The 23236-nt window shown below is 55.9% G+C and overlaps 1 protein-coding gene and 1 non-coding gene across 2 annotated transcripts in view; both read left to right on the forward strand.

The window, feature by feature from the left end:
• The window catches only part of DNAAF5 (dynein axonemal assembly factor 5), a 47093-nt gene that overhangs the window by 15469 nt on the left and 8388 nt on the right, over positions 1–23236 (forward strand). Inside the window, exons 5-12 of the mRNA XM_045813272.2 lie at positions 7746–7978; positions 9037–9249; positions 13015–13158; positions 14846–15014; positions 17224–17371; positions 19710–19860; positions 20564–20720; positions 23037–23228. Coding sequence (XP_045669228.2) covers positions 7746–7978; positions 9037–9249; positions 13015–13158; positions 14846–15014; positions 17224–17371; positions 19710–19860; positions 20564–20720; positions 23037–23228 — 1407 coding nt within the window. The remainder of the gene's footprint in view (positions 1–7745; positions 7979–9036; positions 9250–13014; positions 13159–14845; positions 15015–17223; positions 17372–19709; positions 19861–20563; positions 20721–23036; positions 23229–23236) is intronic.
• On the forward strand, positions 14063–14252 carry LOC123802593 (U2 spliceosomal RNA). The gene has a single exon (XR_006782580.1). It is a non-coding gene; the product is annotated as a U2 spliceosomal RNA (small nuclear RNA).

Below are 23236 nucleotides of genomic sequence, written 5' to 3' on the forward strand. Positions count from 1 at the left end.
CAGAGCTCTTTGGAGGGGCTCAGACCTGCCTCATGGGCACCCGCCCAGATCAGTGATAAAGCCCCAGCTGAGCTGATCAGAAAAATGACCTTGGGAGGAATCAGAGGTACCTGAAGGGGAAGACAAAGCTCACCTAGGCTCGGAGCGAGCGTTTGAGCTCTGACCCTCAGACCTGAGAGGTCACAGTCCCCACAGCCTCTCCGCCTCCTGCGTATATAGTTTTGACACCCAGCTGGCTTTGACTTTCCTTCCCAAGCCACCTTTACAAACGCATCCCCTCCTTGGGTGACGTATGGTTGCCGTGTTCTTTCTGACCTTCACCGCTGGTTTCTAGCAAAGTTAAGCAATTTTCTGTTGCCATCCTATTTAATTTTGTTTCAATTATGAAAACAAATTGGCTTTGCGCGTATTTGCGTCTGGTCTGCTTGTGAAGTTGAGCAAGCCTCGTCACCGCAGCTGGCTCTGTGGGGCGGAGCCGGCTCGAGCTGTCTTTGCGTGCTTGCTGCTTGTGGAAGGACTGCAATTCTGTTCTCAAAGGAGAGATCAGTAGATAGTGGCTGAGTTGTAATCTGGACTCTGGACATAAGAAGTTAATCATCGCTCAGGCCTCCGGCGCTTCCTCGGATTCCAGGACAAACAGAAACCCTGACCTCGGGTTGTTTCCTAAAATCAACAGTAACCACGTATGGAAAGGTGCTGGACATGGGGAAGGAGAACCCTCACACGTTGCTGGTGGAAAGACAAAACAATGCAGCCGCTTTACGAAAGTTTGGGAGCTTCTTGAAGTGGTAAAGACGCACTCTCTGTGTGATCCCGTGACCTGGCTGTCCCACCCCAGGTAAACATGCAGCAGAGAGGAAACTGCCCCCCGCCGGCACATGCGTGCATGTTCACAGCAGCATCGTTCACAGAACCCCAGAGAGGGAACAACCCAGGGTCTAGCAGCTGGAGCCTGGATCAACAAGCCATGTCTGTCTGAGCCGTGCCGCAGGCCTCAGCCGTGAGTAGGAATGACACTCGGACGCGTGCTGCAGCGTGAACGAAGCTCGGAAACGTCCGTTTAGTGAAAAAGCCCATTCACATGAGATCTCTAGGAAAGATGGAACTGTAGGCAGGGAAGGCAGACCATGGCTCCCTGGGGACGGGTGGGGGGTTGACCGCAAGCAGCACGGGGCGCCCGTCGAGGTGGGAGTGCCCTCAAGACTGCGTGTGCATCGACTCAGCTCACATGGTTGAAAGTGCCTTCAACGACACGTAGATCTCACCTCAGTCAAGCTAAGAAACTCACAGACGCTGTGTCAGTGTTAGCGGTCTGTTGGCGTCAGCGTTTCCTGGAGTCCCCCGCCCCATGGTGCAGAAGACGGCACGTCGATGGCCCCTTCCCCTGCACGGCTCAGTCTCCAGGGTCAGCCCTCGCGCGATGGGCCTTGGAGCCACTGCACCCTGCGGGTGCCGGTGAGGCCCGCTGCCCAGAAGGATGGGCACCCCGACCGCAGGCTGCCAGAGGGGCGCTGGCTTGGGGTCACGTCTGGGTTGGGCGTCTCGAACGTGGGAGCTGCTGAGGATAGGGCTGGGTCTGGGGCCACCCTGGCCATAGGCCGCTGCTCACCCTGGGTCTGTCTCGGGGCACGAGTCTCCGTGCTTGGCCGCCTGACACACTCTGTGTCATCGTAAGTTGACTCTGGATGGTTCTCGAAAGGAGTGAGATCCTTACGTGTCTATACCTCACGTTCTGTTTACTTTGTCTACGTATTCACAGGAAGCCGTGTTGGGTCACACACACACTCAGAGGGAGTGAGGCTCCCTTCTGTCCCACTGATGATTTTGGAAACTACTGCTTTGGAAACTCCTAGGTGCCAGTTCTTTGAACTTGCCTTAGGAACTGAGCGGTTGAATTAGCCTGGCGTTCACGACCCCTGTCCAAGGATCCGTAAGCATGGCCTTGACCTAAATGTAAATAAAGCAAACAGCGCCCGCCCCCTTCCCAGAAGCTCTCCAGGGTTAGGAATGACTGCCGTGGCTCACGTGTGCAAGGGTCATAGCTGTAGGCGCTCAGTGCCGAAGCTGCCTGTGTCCCTGGGGCTGGCAGGCACCCTGCTGTCACCAAAGCTGAGCCACGTGTGCTGTGGGGACAGAGACGAGAGCAGCCAGGCACAGAGACGTGTGCCCTCGTTTCTGGGTGCAGTGGGGGTAGGAGTGGTATATCTGTCTACATCCCAGGGCCATCTACCTGGCACACTGGGGAGCCCAGTCACGGAACTATGGGCGGAGTGGGAGCCCCAGGCAGCTTGGCTCTTTATTCTCTTTGGAACTACTTGGTTGGTTGGTTGGTTTTTAACTTTGGTTTTTCATTACCTTTTTGGAAAGAAAAACAAAAAAATACTTTTCTTAAGTAGTGCTGAGTTGGTTCATACCCTGCTTGTGGGCATATAAATACGTGGAGGTAGAGGCGTGCAGGTAGACATGGGTAGACGCGACAGGCTTCCTGCATTTCAGGACACTGAGCGTGGCCTCTGGCCAAGTTCTCAGAAATACACAGACAGACTTAGGTGCAAAGATGTTCATCGTGGTGTTAATTACAGTATTGAGAGTCCGTAGATGATAATGCTCGGTTCTGTTAGCTACTTAAAGTCGTACCCTGGATTCTCGAGTATTGTTTTGGTCTGGCGCTGTACGAGAGCGGGATGGGAACGTTCTCTGTTTGCCGTCAGGACAGCACCCCTGGCCCATGGGTGCTACTGGGCACCTGAAACGTGCGCCGTGGGACCGAGACACTGAACTGTGATTTAAGCTTCATGAACGTTAGCCACGTGTGGCTAGCGGCTCCCGTGCTGGAAGTGCAGCTCCGCAGCCCAGAACAGGGTCGGCCAATGTGTTCTGTAAAGGACCATACGGTCCGTGTACCAGGCGCAGGAGGCCGCGTGTGTGTCCCAGCTGTTCTGCCTGCTGTGTGACGTCACCGTGGCGCTAGACAGCAGTAGCTGAGCAGGCGAGGCTGCGTCCCACTGTCACTTGATTCCCAGAAACAGGCGGCAAGTCAGTTGTGGCTCCTGGGCCACAGTTTGCCACCCCAGGTCTAAGAGAATATTGTCCTTTCTGCTCCATCCCATAGTACAGAACAGCGGGCTTCAGAACACAGACGTAGTGAGGCCCCTGTTTCTTTGCACTTACTGCATAGACCTCGTGTCCCCAGCCTTGTGCCACCAGCCGCCCTGTTTCATGTTCCTCGTCCGACACACTTTCCACAGTGGATACACCATCAGGAAGCACAGTATTGCTTGTTTGTTAACAAGTACACGTAAACAGCCGACATAGAATCATTGGAACTGATTTTTTTTTTTAAGATTTTATTTACTTATTTGACAGAGAGAGAGACAGCCAGCGAGAGAGGGAACACAAGCAGGGGGAGTGGGAGAGGGAGAAGCAGGCTCCCAGACGAGCAGGGAGACGGATGTGGGGCTCAATCCCAGGACCCTGGGATCACGCCCTGAGCCAAAGGCAGACGCTGAAGGACTGAGCCACCCAGGCGCCCCTGGAACTAATTTTCTAACATAGCATAAAAATAAAAAAGTAACAGGGAAAAAAACGAAAATGGGGTCTCATGGTACAAACTGTTGCTTTTTCTAAAACACCCTCTAAACTCTGACCTGTCATGAGTTCATTTCTATCTTTAGAGTTTTTTTACTAAGAATTTCTAATGAAGTTTTTATTTTAATTCCAGTGAGTTAACATACAGCGTTCTGTTAGATTCAGGTGTGCGATAGAGTGACCCCACACTTGCCTGCGTCACCCTGTGCTCATCACAGCAAGTGCGTTCCTTAGTCCCCATCTGATGCAGTTGCCCGTCCCCCTCCCACCTCCCTTCTGGTCACCATCACTTTGTTCTTTAGACTTGAGAGTCTGTTTCTTGGTTTGTCTCTCTTTTTTTCCCCTTTGCTCATTTGTTTTGTTTTTTAAATTCCACGTATGAGTGAAATCACACGGTATTTGTCTTTCTCTGGCCAACTGATTTCGCTTCACGTAATGCCCTCTAATTGTATTCCTGTCATTGCCAATGGCAAGATTTCATCCTTTTTTATGCCTGAGTAATATTCTAGTGTGAGTGTGTGTGCGAGTGTATATTGCATCTTTATCCATTCATTGATCAGTGGACACTCATCTCCTCCCATAATCTGGCTATTGTAGATAATGCTGTTATAAGCATAAGGGTGCATGTCTCCGTTTGAATTAGTGTTTTTGTGCGGTCTCTTGGTAAATACCTAGTAGTGCAATCTCTAGATCATAGGATGGTTCTATTTTTAACTTTCTGATGAGCCTCCATACTGTTTCCAGAGCGGCTGCGTCCGTGTGCATTCCCAGCAGCAGTGCATGGGATTCCCCTTTCTCCACATCCTCGCGGACACCCGTTGTTGCTTGTGTTGTTGATTTTAGCCGTTGTGACAGGTGTGAGGTGGTGTCTCATCGTGGTTTTGTTCTGCGTCTCCCTGATGACGAGTGATGTTGAGCATCTTTCCACGTGTCTGTTGGCCATCTGGGTGTCTTCTTTGGAGAAATGTCTGTTCGTGTCTTCTGGCCCTTTTTTAACTGGACTGTTTGTTTTTTGGGTGTTGAGTTGTATCAGTTCTTTATATATTTCAGATACTAGCCATTGATCAGAGATGTCGTTTGCAAATATCATCTCCCTTTCTGTAGGTTGCCTCGTAGTGTTGTTGGCTGTGTTCTTGGCCGCACAGCAGCTTTCTATGTTGACGGAGTCCCGATAGTTTATTTTTGCTTTTGTTTCCCTTGCCTCAGGAGACAGAGCTAGAGAAATGTGGCTGCAGCCAAAGTCAGAGACATTACTGCCTGTGTCCTCTTCTAGGATGTTTATGGTTTCAGGCCTCACATTCAGGTCTTCCGTCCGTTCTGAGTGTATTTCCGTGATAATAAAGGTAATAAAGTGGTCCGGTTCCACTCTTCTGCATGTGGCCGTCCAGTTTTCCCAGCACCGTTTGTTGAAGAGACTGTCCTATTCCCATTGGCTATTCTTTCCTGCTTTGTTGAAGGGGAGTTGACCATAGCGTCGTGGGTTCCTTTCTGGCTTTTCTGTTCTGCTCTGTTGGTCTGTGTGTCTGTGTTTGTGTCAGTACCATACGGGTTTTGATGATTACAGCTTTGCAGTACAACTCGAACGCTAGAATTGTGCTGGCTCCGGCTTTGCTTTGCTTTTCCAAGGTTGCTTTGGCTCTTCGGGGTCTTTCGTGGTTGCACACACATTTCAGGATTGTTCTAGCTCTGTGAAAAATGTTGATGGTATTTTGATAGGGGTTGAGTGAAATGTGTATTTTACTTTGGGCGGCGTTGATTTTTACCAATGTTTGTCCTTCCTATCCACGAGCATGGAATGTCTTTCCATTTCTTTGTGTCCTCTTCATTTTCTCTCACCTGTGTTTTCTAGTTCTCAGAGTCCAGGTCTCTTGCATCTTTGGTTAGGTTTATTCCAGGTATCTTATTACTTTTGGTGCAGTTATACATGGGATTGCTTTCTTCATTTCTCTTTCTGCTGTTTCATTATCAGTGCGTAGAAATGCAACAGGCTTCTGCACCTCGATTTTGTGTTCTGTGACTTTGCCGAATCGGTGTATCAGTTGTTGCAGTTTTTGGGTGGAGTCTTTCGGGTTTTCTACACAGAGTATCGTGTCATCTGCAAATAGTGAAAGCTTCCCTTCTTCCTTACAATTAGGATGCCTTTGGTTTCTGAGGCTGGGACTTCTGGTACTATGTTGAGCAGCAGTGGTGAGAGTGGCCATCCTTGTCTTGTTCCTGACTTCGGGGGGAAGCTCCGTTTCTCCCCATTGAGTACGACCCTAGCCGTGGGTTTTTCATGTATGGCCTTTATCGTGTTGAGGTGTGTTCCCTCCTGCTTCGTGGAGGGTTTGTTCCATGAACGGGTGCCGTACTTCGTCAGGTGCTCTTCCTGCATCTGCCGAGAGGATCCCGTGGTTCTTGTCCTTCACTTGTTCATGTGATGTATCACGTTGATTCATTTGCAAGTGTTGAAACTCCCTTGCAGCCCAGGAATAAATCCCACTCGACCATGGTGAATGAGGTTTGGGTTTTTTGTTGGTTTTTTTGTCTGTTTCTTTTTTGGTTTTTTTTTTTAGAACTGAGAGCATGGGGGTGGCAAGGGGAGGGGCAGAGGGAGAAGGAGAGAGAATCTTGAGCAGGCTCCATGTCTAGGGCAGAGGCCAACGCGAGGCTCAGTCTCAGGACCCTGAGATCATGACCTGAGTCAAAATCAAGAGTCGTCCAATCAACCAACTGAGCCACCCAGGCCCCGCATGAGTTTCTTTAATAAATTGTTGGATTCGGTTTCCTAGTATTTGCTGACGACTTTTGCATCCAATTTCATCAGGAATATTGGCCTGTGTAGTTTCTTTTTTTTGTGGAGTCTTTCTCTGGTTTTGGGATCAGGCAGTGCTGGCCTCATGGAAGTTTTCCTTCCATTTCTATTTCTGGAATAGTTTGAGAACTGAGTTTTGATTTTTGAAGATCAAACCTTTAATGAGAATGTTTGAAGCCTTTTTTGTAGAAATTGATAAACATTCTAAAATCACATGGAAATGCAGAGGACCTAGGGCCACCAGAACATGGACAATGAAGACCGAAGTTGAAAGGTTCACACTTCCTTTTTCAGAGCAATCCGCAGAGTGGAGCACGCAGGACTCCAGACTGTGTGGGGCTGGCATATGGAAGGTGGGGGGGGGGCGATCGAGCATTCAGAAATAGATGCCCACATACGTGGACCACTGATCTTGGACACGCTTCATGGCAGTTCAGTGGAGAAAGGATGGTCTTTCAACACTGGTCACTAAAAATAAATCAATAAACTTCAAAAACAATCCAATTTTTTAGTGGGCAGAAAGATTTTTTAGGGCACCTTGCCGGCAAAGATACAGATAGGCTCGTTAGGAAGCAAGTGTGAAGCCACGGCAGGTGCCACACAGCCTCTCAGTGGCTTTCACTGAGGACCGGCCACCCAAGCACGGTTGAGGACACAGAGGAGCTGAGCCCCTGCCCAGGTGGTGTGGACAGGAAACGGGGCAGCCACTTTGGAAAACCACTTGGCAGTTTTTTCAATCAAATGCTGCCTGCCGTGGAACCTGGTGGACGCAGCCTCAGGCACTCACCCTCCGAGCGGCCGCCGTGTCCACTCAGGCTTGCGTGTGGTGCTCGTCGCAGATTTCTTGGCAACAGCCCAGCCCGGGAAGCAGCCTGAGGTCCGTCAGCAGGTGGCAGACAGGCAGAGGGATGAAGGCACACTCCCACGTGGATGGCCCTGGGGTCATTGTGCAGAGAGGGGAGCCAGGCAGACCTAAGTGCGAACCTCGCAGTTCTGCCCAGAGACGGCCCGTCTGTAGAGACGGGAAGCGGAGCGCGGTTGCCCGGGCGACGGGAAGTCCTGGGGGCACTGCAGGGGCGCAGGAAGCTTTGGGGTGATGGGTGCATCTGTGTCCTGGTGTGTCCGTGTGTCAGAACTTACCAGATAAGCACTTGGTGTCTTTTATCGTGTATCACTTACACATCAGTTTCTGTATAAGAAGTTTAAGCTAAATGAGGACACTGTGGCTTCATTTCTGCCCTCAGAGTTGGTTTGCACTTTTAAGGGTTGTCCCTTACGCAGGGGACGTGTGATGAATCCGCTTCCCCAGATTTCATGGCGGTCTCACTTGTGAATTTCCCGGCTTATTCTTTTCCACCTGCAGAGAACCGCCCCGTGCTAGGCTGTCGGGAGCTCGTCTTCAGAAACCTGTCCAAGATCCTTCCAGCCATCTGTCACGACATCACCGACTGGGTGGTGGGGACCAGGGTGAAGGCGGCCCAGCTGCTGGCGGTGCTGCTGCTCCACGCCGAAGATCACATCACGCAGCACCTGGACGTCATCCTCCGCACCCTGCACCGGGCATGTGCCGATGATGACGGGGCCGTGGTCAGCAGCGTGAGTTGCCTGTTTCTGGTCACGTTCCATGAGCCATAGCTTACGGGCTGTAGATTCACCCGTGTTAGGTCATAGGTCTGCGGGTTTGGATAAATGTGAGCGGCCGTGGAACTGCACCACAGCCGAGATAATGTTCATATCGCCCTGAGATCCCCTTGGGTCTTGGCATCCATCCTCCCCCCTCCCCCACCGCTGCCCCTGCTTGCAGCCCCTGCCACCCAGATCTGTTTTCTGTGCCCACGAAGGGTGGCACGTAAAGGTCACTCTTCAGGGGCTCGAGCCCCCGCTCCTCACGCCTTCTCTCAGCACGAGCAGGCGGATTGCACAAGCACACCAGCCACGCCTCTGGCAGACCCTCCCTGTGAGCCTCGCTGGGGTAGGCAGGGTGCCCTCCTGGCTCTGATGGCACTCGCGTGCCCACGGGCTCTGCCAGGCAGGGGCTGCTGGCCCAGCATGTGACAGCCGGCATTTCCTTGCCAGTTCTCACTGCCACCCGCCAACAGGCTGGCGGTTGGTGCCACCGAGTGCATGGCTAGATGCAGGTGAGCCTCAGCTAGGTTGGCTTCCCTTGTCCTTTTGCCCCTGTGAGCTTGGCCACTGGGTGCCTCTGCTGAGCAACGGGCTGTGTGGACATGCTCACATCTGCCCAGGGAACACATCGTGGGGCCCATGACGGTGGCCTGGCACACTGGGGAACGTCCCCAAAATATGTCATTTGGGAATGTTGTGTAACTGGAATCACGCAGCGAGTGTCCTTTAGAGATTGGCTAATGCCCGAGGCCCGCTGTCGTGACTGCCAGTTGGTGCCCACGGCGTGGAGGTCCCAGCGTGTGGCCATTTGTTCATAACGGGCTTAGGTCACTGGCAGCGGACAGTGGGCCTCCTGGGAACCAGCCCCGTGCAGAAGCTCCGAGGGCCGTGGGGACTTGCTGCTGCCTGCACGCCGGGCAGACCTTCACGCAGGGCTGTGTGTGCGAGGCTGGGAGCTGGCAGGCAGGTGCAGGAGTGCCGAGGGCCGCGCGGTGGGCAGCCCGCCAGCTTTTTGCCTTCTCGCGCAGTGCACCAGATCCGCGGAGCTGGTCGGGGTGTTCGTCAGCCCAGAAGTGTTTCTGAAGCTGCTCGTGTCCATGCTGAAGAAGTCGCCCTCCCCCTCCGGCCTCCTGGTCCTCGCTTCCGTCCTCCGAGGCTGCCCTAGGGAGGCCCTCCAGCCACACGTGAAGGTCATCGCCAAGGAGCTGGCCCGCCCCCACATCTGTCAAGGGTCTGAAAACGTAAGCTGTGGGAAGGGAGGTCGGCGGAGCACATCCTGAGGTGAACCCTCTGTGCAGGGAGAGCGGGCAGCGCCCCTGCCTGCCGCTTTCTACACATACCTGTTGATCAGTATTAGTATTAGCAGATCCCCACGGGCGCATCAGAGCTTTCCGCCCCACAGCGGTGGCCAGGGTACTGCCACTGACACCGTCTTGTCTGGGGACCTGTGTGCCTGCTTCCTCCTGCTCGTTCCAGTCAGTGGTCATTCACGTTGGAACTAAACACACGGACAGTGTGGGTCCTGCCTCACGCTGGCCGCCTTCCACATGCCCAGTGGCCACTGTGCGGGACAGTGTGGGATAGGGCAGGTCCGTGCTGGGGACAGGCCGTGGAGCCACAGCGTGGGGCTCGCGTGGTCAGTACCCCTTCCTGCCCTCACCGTCGGTCCTCAGCCCGTCACCCCGAGCTGGTTCTTTGCTCATGTCCCCTGGCATTATCGTAATGTGCTCGGAACAGCTGAGCCCGGCTGGGAAACGGGTGCGGGAGTCCGCTCGTGGCTACTATGAACTCGCTTTATGCTACGTTGAAGCGGTCTGGCTAGCCAGGCTTCGTCATTTGGAGTAGTTTATAGTTGTTTGCTATTGAGAAAAAATAAGGACTTTGTTTTTGTGTGGCTGTGACACGCTTAAACTCTACAACCCCAGCACTGGATGTGGCCCTCTCACTCCTCTGTAGGGAACAGGGCCAGCCACTTGTCCGTCCCCGTGGCGCAGGCTCAAGGCCCCGCAGCGGCTGCTGGGGCCATGACTGGCCCGGGGATGGGGGACCAGCTGTGTCTTCGGGCACGGCCGGGCGCCAGGACGCTGTGCGTGAGCTCATCTGGTCCTTCTCCAGCTCGGGTGACAAGGTGGCCCCGTCATGGTTGCAAGTCCGCCCTCAAGGCCGCTTAGAACACGGCGGGTGGGAACTGGGCCTGAGGGTGTGAGGGAGTGTCGACGAACCATTCTGCCTGCTCTTGGCGCTTTTAACACGTTTCACCTTTTCCCAAACCCGTTTTTAACATCATCGTCAAACCCATGTGAATTCTGCATTTTTGCTCAGGGTGGTTTGGAAAAGTTGTAATCCCTCTATGTAGATTTGTGAGCCAGAAGCTTTCCTTTTCCTAAAAGGCTAAATTAGAATTTTTGTATACGTGTTTAAATACAGATCTTATAAATTTTATAGGAAAGCAAATATAATTTTCATGTCTTAGCATTATTTACAGAAAAGTTTAATCCCTTAGTCCACAAAGTTCAGATTATGCGCTTGGCTCCTCATCTTCCAGTTTTGTTTTGTTTTTTTGAGGAAGAATTTCTGCAATGATTTTTCTTCTTTTGTTTTATTTTGTTTTTTTAAGTAGGCTCCACGCCCAGCACGGAGCCCCACACTGGTCTTGATCTCACGACCCTGAGGTCATGACCTGAGCTGAGATCAAGAGTTGGTCGCTCAGCCGACTGAGCCACCCAGGCGCCCTGTAGTGATGTTTTAAACAGTGCGATCACGCTTAGTGTCTCCCCAGATGTGTTCCAGGCTCAGGTTGAGGACCAGCCGTAGTGAAAACCCAGGACGCGCGTTCCGCCCCTTTCCTCACAGACTCAGCCGTTCGGCAAAGGCAGCAGGCGCAGACCTGTTCTCCCCGAGGCAGGAGAGTCTCCTGTAGCCGTGGTGACACGGGAAGCAGCGTGAGCTTCCGGCAGTCATTCCCCAGGAGCTGGGAGGACGGGCTCGGACGTCTTCCAAGAGCCCACTGAGGTGTAGAAACTCCCTGTCAACCAGACAGAGGCGCCCTGAGGGTGCCTGCTGGGCCGCGCATCGCGGGGCCTCCAGTGCTGCGGGGTGGGGGGGGGGGTCGTGGCAGGTGCCTCCCAGGTGTGTCTGGCCAGCGCTGCACCTGGGGCTGAGCTGAGGGAATCGGAGCCTTTCCTTTGAAATGTTTGTTTTGTGACAGGTAACTGAGCTGAGGAAATTGTCTGATACCGTAAGGGTAACTCATTTATTCCTGTTTAACGAACAAAAACCAGGAGTGCAGGGGCGCGGTCGCCGTAGAAATGTCAGCCTCTAGCACTTTTTCCTGTAAAGTTTCGACAACCTTAGATGACACTGAGTTTCAGGAGCAGAAACTAAGACATCACTTTGGAACCTGTCGCTTCCCCCCGCCTTTGTCTCCCTCTGGGGTGCAGGTGGAGGGAACATTCTCTGCTTAAGTGGGAAGAAATCCGTGAACGCTGAGGCCCAGTTTCCCAAAGACGGGGCCACACTCCCCACAGGAGGGGACGTCTGTGAAAGCATGAGGCTCCTCGCTGGCCCCGGGGTCCGGGGCTCCCCGAGACAGCCAGCAGCCAGCCCACGCCGATGGTGGCTCGCATCTCAGGACCTGAATTCCTTCTTAACTGAAAGCAGTTGACCCATAAGCATGTAGGTCGTTCTAGAGATTAGCTGAAATCACGTCCTTGGAAACTGGGTGGCCGCCCATCCAGACCTAAAAGAAATCCGGCTGTGGGACAAGTGAGAATGTGAATTAAACACCAGTCTGGCTTCCCTGGGGGAGCTGGACTCGGTGCTCACCGCCGGTTCCCATCCTGCATGAGAGCAGTCTAGCGTGCGCGGACCACACTCCTCTGTGATCCAGCACGAATTCTTTGAAGTCCCGTGATTTACGTCACTTGTGCATGAGCCACAGAACTCCAGAACCACCTCTGGACCAGCCCCGTTCATGAGACAGTGTGTGTGCACACCTCCTGTGTCAGCCTGCTGCTTCGTGACCGCCGTCCCAGCCTTTCTGTCCTTCGTGAAACCCGCGTGAGGCTTGTCCGTGGACGGACATATGAGAAGCACGTATGGACACGGGCATTAAGGAGTTCTGCCCCGCGGTTGATGAGGCTGAAGTCCGCGAGGTGAGCGGCTGGCTGGAAGGACCTGGCGGAGGCGCCCCCTTGTCGTCCCCGTCCGTCAGGAAGCACGTCCTGAACCACAGAATTATATTTACTTCGGTTAAAACTTATGTTACAGAAAGACTCAGAAATACACAGCAGTGGAGAGAATAGCGATGAAGCCCCCACGCCCCCACCCAGCCTCCGTGGCCATGGCCTCTGGTGCTCCTGTTCTGTCCACTTCCTCCACCTTCTCTGTTACCCTTGGGGGCCGGCAGGGAGGGCTGGGTGCTTGCAGGCGGCTCCAAGATGCCCTGTCGTTTCTCCTGTGAATTTTACGGGATGTATGGCTAACACATAAGAATTTCTTTAAATGTAACCAAGAGACCACTAAGCATTTCTTTCTCGGGCCGTGTTCAGTTTCCCCTAGAAAAGAACACCATGAAAGTTTTCCATGAAAGAAGGCGCTCCTGTGGTCCTAGTGTGCTGTGTCCTGTCGGTGTGGGCCTTGGGGCAGGAAGGGGCACAGGGGGGCTCTGGGGCAGGGGGAGGCAGGATTGAGGGGAGCAAGGGGGAAGCAGGGGAGCCCTGGGGTGGGGTGGGGGGAGGCTGGACCTGGTGGAGATGGGGGCAGGCTAGGGGAAGGGAACAGGGGGGCCCTGGCACGGGGGTGGTGGGAGGCTGAACTGGAGGGTGTGGGGGGCAGGGTAAGGGAAGGGAGCAGGGGGACCTTGGGGCTGAGGGAAGCAGGACCTGGACAGGGAGGGGCAGAAGGTCAGGGAGGGTGGCAGGGGGGCCCTGAGGTGGGAAGGGCGGTTGGCAGGGGCGTGTGGGCGGGGGAGAGCTGGCTCACAGTGCTCCCTGCTCTCTTCCCAGCGCCTGTACGGGGAGCACCTGCTGCTGTGCGTGCAGACATTGGTTTCCGTGTGCCGGGAAGACTGCAGAGGGTGTAGCTTGCAGCTCATGGAAGTGCTGGTGACCGTCCTGGCCCTCTCGGGTGCCACGGGCCTCAGCGACAAGGTGAGGCTGCGGGGAAGCCCCGCTTTGCTGTGTGGGTGATGGAGCTCACGCTCCGGAAGGTGCTCGTCGCCGAGCAGGCGGGACCACCATCCAGAAACCCTCCTGCTCTGGAGTCCGAAGCCTCAGGCTCACCTGAGTCCGCTGACTAGCAAGGTGGAGGAATGTGTGGGACATGTGGGATGAGTCGCTCGTGAGGTGGCCCTCAGGGCGCCCAGGATTCCGGAAAACCCCCAGCTGTCCACTTATCGTCCTGTCTCAGGGACGACAGCTGCCGACACGCAGACAGGACAGGAGCCCGTCCTCACTTCTAGTCTGCAGCTAAACACACATGTGACCGACAGCCCAGAGGGAAGACAGTGTCATGACTTCCTGGCTAATCACAGGCCAGCTTTACAGAATTACTTCCGTTCCTTCAGCTCTGGGTCTGAGCTCTAAAAACGCTGGGGGCGCCTGGGTAGCGCAGTCGTTAAGCGTCTGCCTTCGGCTCAGGGCGTGATCCCGGCGTTCTGGGATCGAGTCCCACATCGGGCTCCTCCGCTGGGAGCCTGCTTCTTCCTCTCCCACTTCCCCTGCTTGTGTTCCCTCTCTCGCTGGCTGTCTCTCTGTCACATAAATAAATAAAATCTTTAAAAAAATAAAAAAAATAATAAAAACTCTGATGTCCAGGCCCCCTCCGGCTCCGGGACTGTCAGGACGCCGGTGTCTTGCCCCCTCGCTAGGAGAGTGCGGTTCTCCCTCTGGCTTTCTCTGAACAGCAGCGGGCAGATCTCCGTCTGGGCCCGACCTGCATGATGGAGAGGCACCCGGGCGCATCATGGGACCCCATACCCAGGAGGCCCTCTGCCCACCCTCTCCTTTCTTGGGCCTCTGAACTTTGTTTTCTTTCTTTAAAAACAACCTTTCCACCACTTCTTGGCCTTTTGGCTAAGATCACGTGTAGTATGTCTCCTTATCAGTTTGACGTCTGGTGTGTCCTCTCTCCAAAGACAATATAGTAAATGGATTTTGGAGCAGGAAGATGGAGTAGGAGCGTGCTCCGTCCTCTCCACACACCGACCTGGTATTGCAGTGCTGCCAGGGACAGTACACCTCCACCTGATAAGAAAAAAAACCACCTTTCCAGAGGGCACCTATCTTAGCAGGCAGCTTGGCACCGCTGGGAACAAACGGAGCCCAGTGTGCGTGCCCCGGACCCCAGGGAAGGAAACCGGCCAGCGTCAGGTTGCAGGCTGGGAGGTGGTGGGTGGGCCGGTCGCAGGGTGATCTCAGGCCGGCAGAGAGTATGTCTGCTCAATCCAGTGCCCTTCTGCCTCCTGGCACCGGCTCTCGCCACAGAGGGGGCTGAGGACCCCAGAAGAGGGCGGTCTCCTGGGAAGCCTGCTCTCCCTGGGCGCCCCTGGCGTTGTGCAGGATGGGGACACGGTGGCTGACTCTCTTGTAAATGCACGTCTGTTTTGCTGTTTGCTGTCCAGACGGCATTGACGCGGCGTGCATAGCGGCTGTCAGAGGGGCGCCTGCCGTCCTCGCCGCGGCGGGCCCTCCAGGGCTGCTCTTGTCAGGCTTCCTTACTGGTAGAACGTTCGCAGTGGCCTGAGCGGCTCTCACTCTCTGATGATGAGGATGGGTCTCCACTGAGGCTTCTGAGCCTCGAGAGAGGGGTGTCGCAGCTTGTGACTCGCGCTTGCAGGTTCAGGAGACCATGGACGCGCTGGCCGCGGTGCAGGATGTGGACGGCAGCCAGGATCTCTACCGAGAGCACGTGGGCCCCCTCATGGAGCGGCTGGCAGCTTCACACCACGACTGGACCGTCCACTCCGTGGAGCTCCTGCAGTTCGACGTGGTGGTCACCCACGCAGGTGAGTTCCCGCCATGCCCAGCCTGGTTCCGGCCACGCGAGGAGGCTCCCGGCTGAACCAAGGGCAACTCAGTCTCTCCCGCCCGTGGGAACCAGCATTTTGAGGACCAAAACTTGAATTTTAAAAACACCAAGCACATTATTTTTGAAGACTGTATGTAACATGGCTCTTCACGGTCTGCCAGGCATGTGGTTTTGATGTTATCCTGGACGGTGCGATTTCACGAGGCCTCCCGTGCGTGTAGCCCGTGCTCTTCAGATATGCCTGCGCGGTGTTGCACTTAGCTCAGCACGCAGGCGTTCTGCGTGGCCTCCAGGCCATCCCTGCCCAGCGGTGGGAGGGTGAAAGAACGTTTCCTCGAGCAAAGCGCGTACTCACACCCGTGCCTCCTTCCTGCCCTGGCTGCGGAGGGTTCACTGGACATTCTTCATTTTAAAAGATGATTCTTGAAAAAAACAACAAAAATGACTTTCAGACCCTGATCGGCAGCTTCCCTCCCCAGTTTAGAAAGCGGCCAGAGGCTGTAAACCACGCGGTTGGGGCTGATGAGGAAACGCTGGGCCGAAGGCCACATGCAGGGGGGCAGGTGTCACGGGGGCGGGGGGTTCCGGCCACTGTGTGCTTTTCCTTCAGTGAACCAAGTGTTTTCTCAGAGCGTAAATATAGCGTATTTGCACCCGTTGTTGGAAAGCATCCTGTATGTTCTGGAGGGGTTCATTTCCAGGTGCCCCGTGATCCTGGAGGTACCAGCACGTCCAGAACATGCCGGTCATGGGTGTGGCTCCGCGGCTGTCCAGGTCGATGCAGTGCTCGAGGACTCCCTGCCGGAGCTCAGATTTACCCATCTTTTCATGCCATTAGTGTGGACAGATGCCCTGCAGTTTGGTTGGGTTTTTCTCCTTATTTTTAGAGAGCGTTTAACAGACCCGACATTTAAAAATGACGCATTTTTGGTGCCCGGCTGGTAAGGAGGAGACCGTGCGTGAGCTGGAAGTGTATTTACGGAAGGGGCAGGAAGACGTTCACTGACACTCCTCTGTCCTCTTGCTGGTACATTTTCTCTGTTTTTTGAGAAAGTGGGAGATTGTCAACTACTGCTGAGTGACCCCACCCTCCTCGAGTGAGAATCGTCTGGACATTGGTCTTCTGTGCGATGTCGAAGGAAAATACACCACAGTGCGTGTGAGCAAACACTCAGAGCTCACCCGTGCTGGAGGCGTCCTGCTCCTGGGCCACACGTCCTGTCTGGTTTCGTTTCTCTTTCTTCTTCAAAACCCACACCTGGTCTCAAGTTAACAAAGAGCCTTGCTTTTCCATCTTTTTTTTTTTTTTTTTAAGATTTTATTTATTTATTTATTTATCTGGCCCAAAGAGAGAGCGACCACAAGCAGGGGGAGTGGCAGGCAGAGGCAGAAGCAGACTCCCCTGCTGAGCAGGGAGCCCGGTGTGGCACTCGATCCCAGGACCCTGGGATCATGACCTGAGCTGAAGGCAGACACTTCAGCAACGGATCCCCCCAGGCGCCCCGTGCTTTTCCATCCTGCAGCTTTGATGCCGGGTTTGAGTCGGAGCCTCTGAGAAGATTCCAGTTGCTTTGCCTGCTGTCGGGCTTGTTGCAGAATGAGCAGGGTGGCCGGGAGTGGCCCTGCTGGTTGTGGAATGCCGGGAGGGCCTGCCTGGGGGCGGTGGGGGCGCTCCATGACCCATGTCCGTGCGAGCAGAGTGCGTGTCTGCACCCCAGGGACTGTTTATTCCAATCACGATTCAGTGCGATTCTAGATACTGAGGGTCATTCCGCGTGGCTGAGGCCCCCGCTGCTTGGGGAGACCTGCGCCAGTGCCCACCCAGCAGCAAGCTTGAGAAGAGCGATGGCTGCCAAGTGCAGGGGCAAATATTAAACACCTGACGTGTTCTGAATAATTTATTTTGGTTGATGTTTAAAATATTGCTTGACTTGAATTTTTTTTTAAGAATCTAGAAAAATAGAAGGAAATAGGAAGTTTCCATATTGAATGATTAGCGTGATTCGGGAGTTAAATGTTTTCTTTTACACTGACACCCACAGTCCAAAAGGAAGGGAAGGTGGTGGGACAGGCGGTGGCCCCTCCCCGGAGCCGCGTGCTGTGCTCGGTGCCGGCGGTGACCCGGCGGCCGCGGGCCGTCCCCCCACAAGCAGGAGCCGTGGGAACCGGGTGTGTGTGTTTTCCAGGCCCGGCGCTGGGAGAAGTGCTGCCCCACCTCGTGCCCATCCTGCGGAGCTGCCTCCAGCCGTCCAGAGACCCGCAGATGCGCCTGCGGCTCTTCTCCTCCCTGTCGCGGGTGCTGCTGAGCGCCAAGCAGACCGTCGACTCCCAGGGGTAGGTCTGCCCGGCCTCTGCGGGGTGCACTCGGGCGGGAGCTGGGGTCACCCACGGGCTGTGGCGCCAGCCGCCCTCCCTGGGTAAACAGACGGCTCCGGCAATGCGCGCCCACCTGACAGACGTGAAGCAAAGTCATTTTCGTGTGGCCATTAAAATTCCATCAGATGAAGAGGTTTTAGGGAACATTAACTATTAATGGTTTATATATTAGATGTTCTCAGTTTTAAAAGCTTTTCAGACCTCACAAAGAACGGATGGAATCACCATTGGTGAGAACCTCTGTCCACGCAGACACGTGAAGGGCCTCCAACGCGACGGCTCTGCAGTGAGGGAGAGGAGAGCAGGGATGCTGGCGGGAGGACAGGGGGCGACCTGAACCCACGGCAGGGCAGAGGCCCGTCCAGAGCAGAGCTGGGTGCCGGGGGTGGACAGTGAGGCGTGTGGGGACCCCATCCCCTCGGAAGGAGCAGTGTTTGCAGTGACTAGCATGCTGGGACGCTCGCTGGGGGCTCTGCTGGCCCATCGACGTGCAGGGAATTCTGCGTCCTGCTCGCCGGCACAAGCTTCGAGCCTGCAGGGACCAAAAAAACCAAGGGCCACCCTGGGCCGAGCTCAGTGTGGATGAGCCGCGAGGGGGTATGGGCACAGGTCGGCTGGCGGCTCCGAGCCTCTGCTCCCTGGCGTCCTTGCCAGGGGCCTGAACAACCCCCAGGCAGGGGGAGCCCCAGGGCTGCCTTGCTGACCCTCTACTGCCAGAACGTGTCCACCTGTGGGTCCCGCTCAGAGGCAGAGGGCAGGCGCTGAGAGGGCTGCCGTGGCCTCGGTCTCACAAATATCTGACAGTGGCAAGACGGGGCTTCTCAGTGTGAGGAGGTGCTGTTTTGGGGGGCCCCCTCCATGGACGGAGTGCCCCAGCATGGGCCCTGGGCACCATCCCCACCCCCAGACGCACGGCCTCTGCTCTCCAGGGCATCTGGACGTGCAACAGGCCTTGCTGGCCACCACCTCGGCTCCATCTGCTCCTAGAGGCTGACTGAGGACTGGGGAAGGGGTGACAGGGGCAGTAGGAGGTCTGTCTTCAGAGCTCTGCCGCGAAGGTGGCCGGGACTGAGGAGCAGTGCACCCACGGTCTCTCTGGGCGGCGTTCTCATTCCAGCGGGGACCCACCTGCAAACCCACGTGCGTCTTCCCATGTATAGGAGGCGCCAGATGCTGGGTCTAACTCTGCAACGTGTCGCTGCTTCCAGCACGGGTTCTGACTGACCCCCAGCCACACATGGGGCCTGCCTATCTCCCCATGGCTGAGTCTGGCCAGCTCTTGGCCCTCTGCTTTTCCAGCCACTTGACCTGGACGCCACGGAGGACAGCACTCAGGGTTAGGTCTTTCTAAAGAGACCTCTTGTGAATCACTTGCAAGAAACGGCAGCTCTTTGCATAAAAGTTAAAGCACATTGAAAACCTAATCTGTGTGTGTGAATTGTGGAGAACCAGGGTCCTGCTCTTACCTGCGTTGCTGGTTGTCGGATGCCCCCTGCTGGAAGCCAGCAGGTGGAGCCTTCCCCAGAAGGGAGGTCCATGGGGGACGAGTTCCAGGACGGACCAGAGGGACGGCCAGCTGGACACAGGGAGCAGCCAGGGTGCCGCGCAGCTCAGGCCTCGCCCTGGAAGCTTTACTTTTTCAGTGTCCGAGAGCAGCTGGCTTTTGGGATGGGAGCCACCTTTGAAATATGCTTTGGAATAATGTCAGAAATAAGTTGATGGATTCTTCGTTTAACCAAACATGTTTCGATGTAACAGCGGAGGCACAGTGGGATTTGTGAGGGTGCTCAGATGTTCCTCTGTGCGGCTTTTAAGGGGGCGCTCAGCGTGTGGCTCTGCGGCCCCGAGCCAGCCAGGCGGACTGGGACCTGGGGGTTCACCATTGAGACGACGCACCCTGACTGCTGGCAGGAACGTCCGCGTCTCCGCGAGCTATGGCATTCAAGCCCTGGGTGCAGACCTGCTGTGCTCTCCCCTCGGGGGGAGCGGAATGTACCTAAGGAGATGGTTAGGGGTGTGTGTGTAGGATGGCCACACATGCAAGTGACTCTGCTGGCCTGGTCACCTCACGCCTCCTCTCTCAGAGGCAGGAGGAGAGACGGGCGAAGCCCCTGCCGCAGAGGGGTGGGGTCTCCGTGGAGGCTCAGAACCTGCATCTGGGCCCCGCAGAGGCCAGGAGAAGGCCGCCCCCTCCCCCGCAGGCAACCTGCGCCAAGGAGGCCGCGGCCCTCTGGTTCTGGCTTCCCCTGAGCCTGGCTCTCTCCTCTTCACCTGTGCTCCTATGTTTCCGCCCCAGGCAGTTTCACCACTACCTCGACACTGTGACGAAGGACATCTTGGTCCCCAGTCTGCAGTGGCACGCAGGGAAGACCGCTGCAGCCATCCGCACAGCGGCTGTGTCCTGCCTCTGGGCGCTCATCAGCAGCGAGGTCCTGTCGGAGAAGCAGGTGGGGCTCGCCAGGGCACCTGCCGCAGGGGGAGGCGTGCGCGCACACGCACGGCTGCCAGACCCCGCTTTCTGCAGCCCACGGAGGGGCGGGAGCACGGGGGCCACGGGCGGGTGTGACCCACAGCTTGTGTTCTTGTCATGGGGGGGGTTCTTGGGTTCCGTTCCGAATGTTACTCTTTGCAGAGCAGAGAGCGTAGCCGCAGGAACCTACCTGAGTTGGGCAGATCTCGGGGTTTCTGTGTTACCGTCAGGGAAGCGGAAGCAGCAGTTTGATGGCCTTGCTGTCATGGCTCAGCCCCACACCTGCACACGGGGCTTGGGCCACGGGCTTGCCTGGTGCACAAGCTCCACTTCCTGCTACGCTGAACCGCCCTGATCTGAGTCACAGCATCCCCCAAATTTTGTTGGACACAGTAGACAGCCATGCTAGTCAGTGGCAGACTATGTGGGATTGGTGTCTCTGAGACCGTGTGAACACGAATTTATCAACTTACCGAGTTAAGCAAAATTGCTCAAGTCATCTAGATTTTACGATCAGTTTCAGGTTTTCTTGTGTAAAAATTTCAAGATGGCATCTGGACTCCGTTCTGTTTGTATGAGAGCCAGGCTCCTGCCAGGACAGGCAGGCTGCACCTGGCCCATCACTAGTGGTGTCCTCGCGGACTGGGGCCCATCCCCGATCCCGTGTCCTCTCGTTGCAGATCCGGGAAGTGCAGGAGACACTGATGCCGGACATTCTAACCACCCTGGAGGAAGACTCTCAGATGACTCGGTTAATTTCGTGCCAGATCATTAACAGATTTCTAAAAACCTGCAGGGGTGCGGTTGATCCAGATAAGTTCATCAAGATTTACCCCGGTAGGATGTTTTTCTTTGTTTCTTTTATAGGGAAACTAGAAACTGCTCCTTTGACTTTCGGTCAGGGTGGTGCAGAGTCCAGTGCGGCCGTGACAGATGTACTGTCGGGATAGGTAGCGTAGCACAGGAAACAGGGTGGCCTGTGCCCAGGAATCGGGGGTGCAGCCCCGCCGCACGGCAGGGGTCCTTTGCTGCGAGGGCGGGCACCTGACCGTGCCTGCCATCCGCATCTCCGCCCTTCTGGAGCCCCAGCGCCGGGCGAGTTCAGGCAGGCGCAGAGTCGCCAATGCAGGGGGCCCCTTAAAGCACCAGGAAAACCCAGCGTGAGGAAGGACGGCAGGTACCCCATCGCCAGAGGGGAGGTGCGAGTTCTAGAACCCAGCTCCCGGTTCAAACAGAAGTGCACACTGAGAAAGAGCCCAGGAGACCTCCTCGAATGCCGCGCAGAGACTCCAGGGAGGGGCCTGCGGAGACGAAGCAGCGGGATTGGCGCTGGCTGGGGCCTGCAGCGTCCAGACGCACCCATGGCTCTTGAGTCCTACGCCCGGCCCCAGCCAGGCAGCTGGGCCTCGGCACCTGCCCCTCCTCCGGGCTGTGGCATATGGTGATTCTAACAGGCAGTCATAAGACTTCCTAGAGATGAGATTCAAAGTGGGGCCACTGCGTGCACAAGACCGGACATGGCGGACAGCAGACGCCGTGAGAGGAAGATGCGCGTCCTCTGGGAGAGGCTCGGGCTGTGCACACGTAGCTCGGGACGAGGGACGGACGGACGGCCAACATCAGAAGAGGTGGTGGCTCAGAATGTTCCAGACTTGCAGACCATGCATCTTGATGAAACCCAGAGTCGAAGTCACCTTGCCCGCGCCTTCTTACAAGTTTGTTTTTGCTTTTGTGTTTATTTCCGTTGCGACAACGGATGACCTTTGTCCTTCTGTCTGTGAACAAATCCAGCCGGCATGGCTTAGCGACTGTCCAGACTTAGCTGGGATTTTGCTCACATTCTAAAACAAAAGCCAGGGAGGAGATGGCTCATTTTGGGGCGTTTGGGCTTATTTGAAGCCCAGAAGGATTTTCTCAGCAGGCTCCATTATTTTGCGGCACAGCCCCGTGCTCCTGGGAGCGACGTGTCTGCAGAAGTATTGCCACTTGGCCACGGAGGGCGGACGGCCCGAGGTGCTCTCTCTGAGACCTCCCACGACTCAGATGCACGCGCCCAGCACAGGCCCCACATGAGCCACCTTTCTTCCGAGCGAGCCGTAGCCCGTGACGGCTGACCACTGACAATCCCCGAAGTGAACTTCCAGGCCCTCCCTTCTACTTAAAGCAAGAGGCTTAGGCACCACCCCAACATCGACCTGAGCCGGCAGGAGTGAGGACAGGGGAGGAATCCCTGCGAGAGACACAGGTGATGGTGTGCCCGCCTCGCCGGCCGTCCCAGGACTGGGTGAGGCAGTGCTGGCCATGCCCACCTCGGTCTCTACGAGGTTTGCAAATGTGTGCCTCTGCCATTTTGCTTCCATGAGGCCCAGAACCCTCAGGAAAGAGCACCTCCTGCGAGTTAATGCCCGTCAGGAAGCCAAGAGCCACATGCTGAGAGCAGAACAGCGCGAGCCCGCAGCCCTCCGTGCCTGTGTCCAGGGGATAGGCCTCCCGCCAGTGGGGCCACTGCCCTGCTTCCCGCCAATGTCCACCTCCTGCCACACTCGCTGAGTCTCCAGAGACACCCAGCCACAGGGCCAGAGTTTCCTTGTAGTTTGGGTGAGAAAAGTGTACGTTTGATAAAAACCTCAGCTGTGAGAGTTTCTACCCACAGGAGAGATGGTTACTGTTTTCAGCGCCTGAGTGGTCCAGCCCCAGAGCTCAGCAGAAACAAAATTGATGCAGGTGTTGGCTGTCATCTCAGCAGGCCCTGAGCTCTGTCCCCAGAGCCCGTAGTTGGGGGAGGGGGGGGTCTGCGCATCAAGGGGACGGGGCAGCCAGGGTGTGATGCCCGCGGTGATGGACTCTGAGCATTTCGGAGCCACAGAGGGCCTGGGGCAGGTGGGGAGACAGGTCCAGAACAGCTCAGGCCTGCCTACAGGCACGGCACGCACAGGACCAGGCACTCCGCCACCCACCCTGGCCTGTCCACCCTCGGGCCAGTGTGGTCGGGGGTCCCGGGACAGCGGGAGCTGCCCCCAGCCCCTTGCGTGTGAGTGCCAATCTCCCCACAGGATGTGGGTTTCCCGGGGCCGGAGGGCAAGTGCCCTCTGCTGTGGAGTCAGGCCCCTGCGCCAGTCTCTATCTCACTGTCCTGTCCTGCCCTCCCTCCAGAGCTCCTGAAGCGTCTGGACGATGTTTCCCATGAAGTGAGGCTGGCGGCCACCTCTGCCTTGGTCACGTGGCTGGCGTGTATCCCGAACGACGACGGGAAGTCCTATTACCAAAGTAACATTCAGTTCCTGTACAGAGAGCTCCTCGTGTACCTCGATGACCCAGACGGCGCTGTCCAGGATGCGGTGTTAGGTAGGCGT

This window comes from Ursus americanus, chromosome 2 (genome assembly GCF_024610735.1).
Source record: "Ursus americanus isolate L20-20 chromosome 2, mUrsAme1.1.p, whole genome shotgun sequence".
NCBI classification, from domain to species: Eukaryota; Metazoa; Chordata; class Mammalia; order Carnivora; family Ursidae; genus Ursus; species Ursus americanus.